This window comes from Neodiprion lecontei, chromosome 2, assembly GCF_021901455.1.
Source record: "Neodiprion lecontei isolate iyNeoLeco1 chromosome 2, iyNeoLeco1.1, whole genome shotgun sequence".
NCBI lineage: Eukaryota > Metazoa > Arthropoda > Insecta > Hymenoptera > Diprionidae > Neodiprion > Neodiprion lecontei.
This window is the reverse complement of record NC_060261.1, coordinates 13,490,278-13,501,033: the sequence shown is the minus strand read 5'-3', so window position 1 is coordinate 13,501,033 and position 10,756 is coordinate 13,490,278. Positions and strand designations below refer to the sequence as shown.

At 39.0% G+C, this 10,756-nt stretch overlaps 2 protein-coding genes across 2 annotated transcripts; one reads left to right on the top strand and one right to left on the bottom strand.

Moving 5' to 3' along the window:
• Positions 1–725: 725 nt before the first annotated feature.
• Positions 726–2,673, bottom strand: LOC107227913 (mannose-P-dolichol utilization defect 1 protein homolog). The gene is made up of 5 exons (XM_015669195.2): positions 2,519–2,673; positions 2,193–2,258; positions 1,691–1,823; positions 1,254–1,458; positions 726–1,117 (listed from the first exon to the last, which is right to left on the bottom strand). Exons 1-5 carry the CDS (start codon positions 2,604–2,606, stop codon positions 872–874), a joined length of 738 nt encoding a protein of 245 aa, XP_015524681.1. The 5' UTR covers positions 2,607–2,673; the 3' UTR covers positions 726–871.
• Positions 2,674–5,363: 2,690 nt separating this feature from the next.
• Positions 5,364–10,534, top strand: LOC107227908 (tubulin glycylase 3A-like). The gene is made up of 13 exons (XM_015669189.2): positions 5,364–5,533; positions 5,625–5,828; positions 6,080–6,300; positions 6,572–6,699; positions 6,972–7,245; positions 7,337–7,550; positions 7,636–7,726; positions 8,363–8,533; positions 8,614–8,867; positions 8,924–9,120; positions 9,187–9,435; positions 9,513–9,719; positions 10,174–10,534. Exons 1-13 carry the CDS (start codon positions 5,368–5,370, stop codon positions 10,411–10,413), a joined length of 2,616 nt encoding a protein of 871 aa, XP_015524675.1. The 5' UTR covers positions 5,364–5,367; the 3' UTR covers positions 10,414–10,534.
• Positions 10,535–10,756: the final 222 nt, after the last annotated feature.

Genomic DNA, 10,756 nt, shown 5'->3' with positions numbered 1-10,756 from the left:
ACACGACTATTGATACTTCGGAGAATATATTCAGGAATTTGCATAAAGATTTTGAATCGCTCTGTTTTTGTCGATTATTTTAGTAATCAACACAAACTTGAACAAATGCGCTAATTTATCTGGCGGAGAAGCCCGACTCAGCGCCCAAAACCGTTCTAACGGCGGCGTACCTATCTAAATATGAGATAATTTGATTAATGCTTTGAGAACTTTGACCTTTGGCCGTGAAATGATTGCGATTGTCAAAATCTAAAGTCTATATTAAAGCTTCCTATGCACACTCAAAATATTCGATTATATTATTTTTTCTATTGTAACTTTAAGCCAGCTTTAAGGAAAACTTTCTATACTCGATTGCGATGTAAACTTAAATTTATTCGTATCTCCAAATATCGTAAGTTTACCGATCTCAATCCCGAAAAAGGCCAAAAGAGCCACATCCTATACGCAGTTTTAAATAAAAATATGCTACAATGATTTGGTTTTACACAAAAATAAAGAAATGGCATGAAATCTACGAAATAGCAAAAGTAATTAGATATCTAAATCTACGTCGAAATCGAGGATAAGTGAATCAATCAATACAACTGTTGCGTAACAAGAAATCCCGCCTCGATGATGTTTGACATCTGGCTAACAAATTATAATCTTTCATGATGGATTCTAAGCTTAATCGTAAGTCAGTCTAATTTAATCACATTAGCAAAATAATCAGCTAAATCATGGTTCATCATATCCAGCGTTGTTGCTTTTACAATTCACTATAAACGACCACCGTTCATTTGATAATCAACTATTACAGTTAACTAAACACATTTGGCTGATGTAAAAAAAAAAAGTATTGACATTCTGCATTTTTTGTATGTAACATTTATTTAGTCTTTTTACTCTTCTTGGTAGCTGGTTTGATGATAGCGTTCCAGTAATAAAGTACCTGAGACAGGATAAGCGCATTGGCAGCTGTAGAGCACACATAAGTGAGAATCAAAATTGAATCGCCGGTTTCTTGGACAGAGGTGAAAATTCTAGCGAGAGAACCGAAGAACAGCATAAATGAAGTGGCCGCAGATAATTGTCCTGTATTTCCATTACGGTAATTCGTATAGGCTTGTATCACCTGAAAATATTAAGTGATTTGTCCATGCAATACTGAATAACAAAATAGTGTCATTTTGTCGAGCAATCTGCACTGATTAACATGGACTACAGATTCCCACAAGTGATTTACCAAACAATTCCTCCCTAATAATTACCTTGCTTGTAAGGAGGATCGGGACATTCACAGCTTGCATGGACCACAAAATGTTCACAGAAGTTAGGCCACTTGTCAAAGCATACACAATTGCTAGATACCCAATAACAAATGCAACCGCTTGTTGAGTTGCACCGTTATAATGCATCACCAGAGCACCAATCGCTGCTGTTTGTAGACCCAATGATACTCCATCTCCCCAAGAACTGTGGGTGATATATAATGTTGAATATATTAAATTATTAAATTAGAGGTAAATCAATGCAGTAAATAACTTATAAGAACAACAAAGAGCAAGTATAAAATTAATCGTGAGACTAATGTGGAAGATGAAAGTTTTTCCAAGTGATTTTGTGGAAGTGGATGACAAAAAAAAAGTTAAATTCATCGGTTGAGCGATTGAATTAATGTGAAAGTGCATGAGAAGTAAATCCATACCTAAAAGGAAATCCGTTTACAAAACTGTAAGCAACCGTAGCGGTGATGGCAAAGAGGTCTAGTAATACGCTGAAGATGTTTATACCCTGACCGCTTTTATTGTTAGAGATTTTAACAATCTGTGGTAATTTAACTGTAAATATCAATCTGATAAGTAAAAGAATAGTGTATGTGGTTTGCAAAAAAAAAAAAAAAAATACTAAGTCATTAGCATCCAAAAGGTACCATTTTTAAACAAGGTTGAAATTAGCAACATTATCGTAACGAAACATAGGGGAAAAAATCACATTGTCTTAATTTTACAATGATTTTGATGGAACAAAGATCACGAAATAAGAGTTTTTTGTTTTATTACGGTTTACTGAATGTCAAACAATTTTAAACTCGCGAAATAACGGTTTTCCTTCAGAATGAATCGTTACGATAACGTTATTAACTTAAATATGATATTTTCAAGCTATTATAACTCTGTCAGTGAGAAGACTAGTGGTAAAAGTCTAACCAAGAAATGATCCTGCTATAATTCCGATGCCCAGTCCCCTGCTGAGAGTGGATTTGAAGCATTCAGCTGAAAAATGATGTACATAATTGATTATTAAGGTGCAGTTTCAAATGCTTCTATATCTGCATTTTAAATATACCACCTTACAAATTCACGCATGAATTAAGGCGCAGCTTGCATCCACGTGTCGATTGTTGGACCTGCTGCAATGCTGCGCGATGTCACAAAGCAGTTCCAAGAATCCCACGATTTGAATTGATACTACAGTATCGTTGTGAGGCAACGCGAGATCGTAAATAAATTAGAAAACAGTTATTTTAACTTACGGTCGAAAAAATTCAGATCTTCAAAGTATTCCTCAAAGCATTTCTCCGTAAAAAGAACCAGCGCGGCTGACTTAAATGCCTCAGCCATGTTTTCTTACTGCCGTAGAGCCTCTTGTAGCCTTGATTACCTCGAGCTGAATGGTGTGAGTGTGACACTCGTAACACGTCTGACAGTTTTTCACTAGATGTGCCTAGTGATGCACACCAAATTAAAGTTCCCTAGTTTTCAACATACGCAACATACCTATAATGTTTCATACTTGTGACATTGATAGAAGTGTGTATCAGCCGTCCTATCAGCGTAGCATACCATAATTTATAAAACTCGGTTTGAAATATTGTTACAAGCGAGAGTTTAGCGTATACATGATTACTCGAGAAAGTAGGAGAAGAAACAACCGAGGGAAAACTTCAAATTAGAAACGCGGTATACAGTTTCGGATAGGGATTCCTGAGGAGCCTTCGAAAAACCTTGTAATTTACCTGCGCTAAAAGAAAATGCTAGTTTATCACATGACAACTCTTGAGAAATTGCACACCATGAGAGTGTGAATTACAACGTCCGATCATGTCATGACACTATCCGAAGAATTTCGAAACAGAGGCGCGCGTCACTTGTATTTGGCGAGTGGGCGCCGCCGACGGCTGGTATCAAGTGCGTTACGTCATTTGCGCATCGCGAGCGAATGGGACGTAAAGCACTCTGTAGTCGCGAAGATACAAATCACGCTATTGAGTGTGCTCATTGTATTTGGAAGTGTATAATTTTCACTAACGTAACAGATTTAGAGATTATGATTGGTGTGAAAGTGATTGTTGTTTGACGTAACAGGGGAATTCACTACCCCTGAAGAAAAGGAAATCCACACTTATTGGATATTCCCAGCAAATATTAAAAATATGCTTGCGAAAATTATCTTTCAGATACACGCTGATTTGATTAATTTTTATTTACCAACCAACTGTTGTTTTTATTCATTTTTTTCTGAACATTAAACTCTTATTCTAAGATTATTTACCTTTCTTTTTATTTTATTTAAGAAAGGAATGTACGTAATTTTATTTAATGGTAATTTTTCACAGCATGATAATGCTTGGTATATGTATATAAGGCTTAGACTATTACATACTCCAAGATATAAGGTACATGAAAATGAAAACATCTCGGAGAAAATATTTATATTACGTTTTTCTCAGGCATTAAATTGCTATCTGCCAAAGTGTTGTAAAAGTGAAAACAAAATTGCGCGCGATAATGCTTTTGACACGGCTCCTCATATGTTGCGATTTGACCGTGACGTGTTTATTCAAGCCATCCACTGTTTCTGGATCAACCGATTTCTTTGTAACCTTTTTTTTCCTTTTATTCATGCACATATTTTGAAAATTGAAACAAAGTATTAATTAAATACATGATAAACAAACTACAGGCATCCTTATTCGAAGAATTTTTACACAGCTCAAAGCAGCTTTATGCAATTTTCTCATTCTGCTTCTCTTTGTGGTTAACATCCCTGTTGAATAATTTTCTATGGTAAGTTCCATTAGACCTAATCTGGCTTTGACTAATCAAGAATTAGTAATTAGTTTCACGCAAATCTGATTCGTTATTGACTTTGGCAAAATTTTCAAATTTGCTTCATTTCATTTCGATTTGTTTAATTCATTGATGAACTAGTTTCTGACTATTATCGTTATACTTGTGCTTAGAAGTCATTGTACAATTTTATTTTATAACTATTTAGGAACACTGAAATTTTTGTGTTATTGACAAAATCTAAAACTGGTTTGTGATTTGTGAAACATAAATTTGACACTAATGAAAATTTTGCTGAATAAAATTCTGTGACATATCCCAAAAACTACGAGTTCAAAGGATTTTGCATAGATTTCCCGTTCGAAGTAAAATTCAGGTTAAGGTCATGTTCGAGAGTTTTCCAGAAAAGTAATCATTTTAGATTTTTCCTGTGCGGTATTTGATGTTTTTCTGATAATTCTGAAATCCTTGAGACCATTCCAAACAATTCCGATGCACAGAATTTTAATGAGTCTTACGGTGAATTTCAAAGAAACCTTCATAGATTTGCTTCGAGTACCAGAAATTTGCACCGAGGTGGTAATCGTTTTAGTAAATGGGTCAAAGTATACTATGATAAGGTGTATATAGAGGGTTGATTAACCTCCTTCGAATCAGCGTCTTTCCATAGATATCTGGGCATGTATGAGAGCCATGAGGCGCCTGGTACGTGGAAGGACGACCCTTACCCTCACCCCACAAAACACCCAACCCCGATCTTATCCGACTAACCCAACTTGTCCTCAATTTCTAGCCAAGAACGTACTTCCGCGCCTGCGGGATTCTACTGGATTCCAACGGCCCTGCAGCACATGGTCGGCGGGGCGATCAGTTCAGCCGGAAGTGCGGCTAGTGGATCATCGTTCAGGGTATGAAATCAACAGTCATTTATGACTCGCAGCTTACAGTAACGTTAAGTCGGAAAAAAACTCGAGTCTTAGAATAAAATTTTTCATTCTGGGCTCGAGGAGTATTAATTGTACCTATGCCATGAGTAATTTTTTCGGGATGCTAGACTAGGACCTTTAACCACTATAGGGTAACCGAAATTAGATTTCCAAACACAGGAGCAGTCCAGAATTAGAATATCATGAACCAGAAGAATTTCTGCGGGTTCCGATTCAGATTTTAGTAGACGAAAAACGTGGAATCATAAATTATTCATAGAAAAGTTTACCCTTCGATATCGAGTGCGTTCTTCGAAAAGAACAGGAGAGCAATGACGCGGATTGACTTCTGCTGATCTTAGAAAACTGAATACTATATTTGCCACATGATCGCTTACGATGTGCAATTTGCCAAGGATGATCCGCATCAAATCGAAACGGCGGTCAAAACTTGCGACGCCAAAAGCGAAGACAAGGATGAAAATTCGAGCACACAGGAAAAGAGCGATGCTACGATTAGTGACCCAAATACTGGAACCGAATCCATGAGTGGTATTGAATTTTTCATTGTCAATGCTTTTTGCCGCTTTACTATTACGAAATATTTATTCATCGGCTAATGTATTTGAAATTTCGTTTACAGAAGGCGCTGCAGCATCAAACAATGTTCATTTGACTAACAGCCTTCCCCCGACACTTCAGGAACGATTTTTACGGATTAAGAAAATTGTCAAGGATGCTATTGCGGCGCATCACACGTTCATGATCTATGGAAGGTCGCGGGTTATTCGTGAGTGCATGCTTAAGAGGGGATGGTATGAAAAATATTATCGGAAAACTGGTAATGGTAAGAACTGCGTCTAATTCTGTTTCTTCGAATTTTGTGGCACTGTAACTCACTGTCCATCGAAATTCAAAAACGCCTGAATTCGGTATGATAATGTATGCCTCCCTATGACCCTCCTCGCCCCTTGTTTTCAACAACACTATTAGTTGGAAGATATTCTAATGACTCTTTCGAAACAATAGAGCCTGCAGTTGAATCACTCATCACAAATTTACAATCTAAAATGATTCCGTACGAAACAAATCTTTTAGCAGATCAACACCTGAGTGTAGAGTCGAACCCAGTTGCGCTTCTAGCAGGGATTGGCGACTTGAAAGATCAACAAAGTGAGAATCTACTGATCTCGAAAATGCTGAGCAATCATGTGGTCGACTTTCTTTGGAATACTGGGTCAGAATGGCCGGGATGGCCAGCTCAGGACAACAAGTCGACAATCTTCAACAGATTTTGTCGCGCCGGTTTCACATCGAAAGTAAATTCGGTTACAAGTTTCACTGACAGAATACATAGCTTTAACACTTGTTCGAATCGACTTTTCAGAGCTTTCAAGCCTCGATAAAATTCATGCTATAATGAAATTAGCGTTTTACAATTCAATCAAACCTCCTCAAGCCGCATGCATGCGGTTCTAATCGATTCTGACAGGTTTAAAAGGGGGTTTGGGGTGGGTATGCATGCTAGAGGAAATGCCGCGGTATGTACGAACGAAATTCGGACTCAGGATTAAACGAATCATTCTTCAGGTGGGCTTGTGTTCGAACGTGAGGCAAATGCACTGGTATTACGAAGCGGGAGTGGCAAACACCCTCTTTCCACGATGTTACAACATTTGTCAGGGTGATCAAATGCATGCCTTCATCGAGGATTTTAGGTGAGGCTTTACAGCCAGGTCTTAGAACAATTTAATACCTCATTTTCCCCCAGTCTACAGCGCACGCAATATTGCAGAAACATTGTTGCAATATTTTTTCATTGCGAGTGCAACATTGCGCATACGTTGCGTGGTGTGTTTGAAATACTTTGAACCTTGAAAACGTACGTTGCTGCAATGTTGTGCAATATTGCATATGGCAGTTCTTTCGAATCTCATTGAACATACTGCAAATTCTGATAATGGTTTAATAATATCGCACTTGAGTTCAGATTCACTGCCTGTCTCGGCCTTCTGAAATGGTTGGTAGATAAAATAAATACCGAGGGAGAAAACGCAACGAGATCGCCAAACGGCACTATCCCTTTGAAGGCCTTGGACTTCGCGATCCGAAGATGCAGCGATTACATAGGTGCTCAGTCACACGAAGACATTGACCAAGAGGCCGAACGCGTTTGGTCACATCAATGGGACCAGTTCATCTGTTGGTACTACAAGATTATTTTGGGACAAGCTCTCTTTGTCCGTAACAACGTGCCGTTTCATGTGAGTTTGGAATATATTATAATTAACTGAAAAATTTTGTCAGTGGATTGAGTCATTCAGAATAAAGGTAAGATGCTTTGTAAAACTGCAGAAATATTTTCTTGCATCGCGGCACATATTGAAACGGATTCGTAAATACTGGCCGCAATTAGACATGGATGGAATTATGAACGTTTGGATATTGAAACCGGGAAACAAAAGTCGGGGACGAGGGATCACACTGATGAACAGATTAGAAGACGTAGTGGCCAAGATCAACCCCGCAAATAAGTCTGACACTCGATACGTCGTTCAAAAATATATCGGTAATGGTTTTGGAAAAAATATTTACCCATCCTTGGATTTTTTACTATGAAATATTGACAAAACATATCTGGCTACTTGTTACAGAACGGCCGCTTCTCATTTACAGTACGAAGTTTGACATCAGGCAATGGTTTATCGTCACATGTGCTCAACCCCTCACCCTATGGATGTACAGGTATCGTTTATCTCCATACGTTATGGAACTTGTATCTTTATGTCATTCGTGCACGACACGCTCATAATGCTATACTATTGTATACAAACACCATGCAGATTCTCATCGATCGAAATATGCACCGTTACGTGAGACTGTCTCTCAGGTTGGGTTGTAATTTTGTATTCGGCATGCTGTTTCACAAGAGTTTCTCCAATTATACTCGAAATTTAACTTGACATAATCCATCCCTAACTAAAGATGCGTCATTATCCCCTAATATAGATCGGCGATTAGTGATTTCTTGTGAAACAATGGGTAATTATAGTCTTACTCGCCCTAGTACCAGTAGGCACGCTCGTCCACTGGTACACATACGTATAAGCCTACATCAAATTCGATCCATTCGCGTTGGGAATACATATTTAGGACGGAAATATATATGGAGTAGTCGGGCTTCCGGCAATCCATCAATAAATTACCCGTTTCAAGCTCAGTTGTGCAGCGTGGCGGTTTATCGGGTTGATCTTCTAACCCAGTTTACATCATGCTCGTAGTTTACGTGTCTTAGAATAAGCGTAGCAGCAATTATTCTGTCGTGCGAGTGGATGTAATACCTTCTTTCATTACGATTTGTTAGTCGAGTTAAATTTCCAGGGAAAGCTATCTTCGGTTTTGCTCGCAAAAGTTTCGCCTTGTCGACTTCCACGAATCGATCCATCTCTGCAATCATGCGATACAGTGCAAGTACAAGAACAGCACTGATCGTGATCCTGCCCTGCCAGCGGACAACATGTGGGATGCAACGACATTCAAGCAGTTTCTAAAGTAAACCCGTCGTTTAATTTTTTGCCCCGATTGATGATCTTCGTCAGTAAAATTGCAAGTTATTAACGTTAACCGTACAGAGCTCAGGGTCACAACGACGCGTGGGACGAGTTGATCTATCCGGGGATGAAGCAGAGCCTAGTGGGGTCGCTTCTCGCTAGTCAAGAGGCCATGGACAGGCGGAAAAATAGCTTCGAACTCTACGGTGCCGATTTCATGGTTATGGAGGACTTCTCAGTTTGGCTAATCGAGATCAACAGTCACCCGGACATGAGCTACACGACCAGCGTGACGACGCGGCTTTGTCGCCAGGTGATGGAGGACACCATAAAAGGTAACTTCCAGTGACGTTGTCGTTGAATAGTCGGCACCTAATAATTTTTCACGTAGTTGTGATAGACACTCGAGAGGACAAGAATGCGGAGACTGGGGAATTCGAACTGGTCTACCGTCAGCGAATGCCCAGTTGCCAACCGTACCTGGGAGCAGCGCTTTCCCTCCAGGGGACGCGAATCGTCTCGACGGAGAAAAAGCCGAACACGTCTGGCCACGACTCGAAGCTGAGTCTTGTCAGCAAGTCCCCAGCTGTAAGTCGATCGATTCGTTTTTTGAATTTCGAATGCTCGGCTGATGACAAATTTCATATTTTGCAGACATGTATCACTCACTCGAAGTCAACCGTTCATAGCTACATCGGTCCAGTCATCGTAGACCTCATTGAGGAACTTGAGATTCAGCTAGATCAAGAATTCTACGCCTACTACAAACTTGAATCCCCTAAAATGCGACAGGCCATAACTGCATCAGAAACTTCAATCGTTCCGCAAAAGATTCCTGAAACAGGGCCGAAAAGTTCCACCCGGACATCATCATCAGCCACTAAGACCAAAAATCCCCCGCAGGTCGTTGCATTTCTCTTTCACGACAAATGTTTGACTGCATGTGATGACTAGTTGTGATTTAATCAAACCAATTTCAGGATAATTCCCCGAAGATGGAATCAGCGACAAAAAATACACCGACAACTCAATCTGGAAGGCAAAGGTCCAGTCAACACACCGCCAAAGCAGTTGCAAACGGCCATCAAACACTCATCTCGACAATAATGGAACTCAGGCAACCCCAGAACACAGCCGCGACTGCCACAAGGGTGGAAAAACAGACGCAACAACATCATGAAGAAAAGGTCAGGCATCTTGTCGGCCCTTCTTGGCTTACTGACAAATTCGGAACATTGTATCTTACACATTTGACTTTTCCTCAGAAATAAAATCTCCTCAAGCATTGGAAAATGATAGGGTTGATGATCGCGCTTGTGTGATTGCTATGAAAAATTCAGAAATTTCATGAAAAAACGCATAAAGTATGTAATTTAATTATGCAGTAGCATTACATAACCTCAGAGTGACTGAAAATCTGCTGCCATTATATTTACAGCGTTTTTATCAAATTTCCGAACTTTTCCCAATGATTACACAATGGTGATCGTAAATTCTATCATTTCACGAAGTTCGATGAGACTCATTTCTTAACTCATCACTTAAAAGAAGAAGAAAGTGTGAAGTATGACTTGTTGAACTTGTTAGTAAAATGGGAAGGTCCGGCATCATTTTAATGAGTTTTACTTACAACCTCCTCAGATTATCAGCGCAGCTATGCAAAGTGCGATAAATAAGTACAAGAGAATCAATGCAAATACACCGGAACCAGCGACTCTCTCTACCCTGTTAGCGCCAAACCACCCCCTCAAAATAGTACGAGCACCATCTGGAAGAAACCACAACAGAAGTAGCCAACGCAAACAGAGTCATTCAAAAAAGACAAAAGTGTTGTCCAATATCACTGATATGTACGCCGTGGGCCTTGGTCTGACAAAATAGACGAAAGAATCATCTTTATTCTACTCTTCAGCAATAATGTGCAATCTAATTACTTTCCCTTTGACCAATTTCAGAGTTTATCTAATTCAATTCATGTACCCTGGTCAATAAAGAATATTATGTCTTATATATTTCACCCAATTTTCGTACCTAATTCTATTTTTTTTTTCCACATTTAAAATTTCGACCACAATCATGATGACTACAATATTCACAAGAGTGTAAATAATTAAAAATGGTTTGCATCTGCTTTGTTACAAATTACAGAGTTGTCCTTTTTTTGTTCATTTATATGACGGAGACGACGAAAAGTAATTATAAATAGGTTGCCATGAGGTTTGCG

Bases quoted from the DNA above. Each gene is read 5' to 3' on its own strand.
- LOC107227908 (XM_015669189.2), top strand. From the start codon at position 5,368: ATGATCGCTTACGATGTGCAATTTGCCAAGGATGATCCGCATCAAATC. The intron at 6,301-6,571 runs GTAAATTCGGTT...ATCATTCTTCAG, and splicing joins GCGCCGGTTTCACATCGAAA to GTGGGCTTGTGTTCGAACGT. The intron at 7,727-8,362 runs GTATCGTTTATC...TTAAATTTCCAG, and splicing joins CTCACCCTATGGATGTACAG to GGAAAGCTATCTTCGGTTTT.
- LOC107227913 (XM_015669195.2), bottom strand. From the start codon at position 2,606: ATGGCTGAGGCATTTAAGTCAGCCGCGCTGGTTCTTTTTACGGAGAAA. The intron at 1,824-2,192 runs GTTAGACTTTTA...TGATATTTACAG, and splicing joins TATAGCAGGATCATTTCTTG to TTAAATTACCACAGATTGTT. The intron at 1,118-1,253 runs GTAATTATTAGG...TAATATTTTCAG, and splicing joins CGATCCTCCTTACAAGCAAG to GTGATACAAGCCTATACGAA.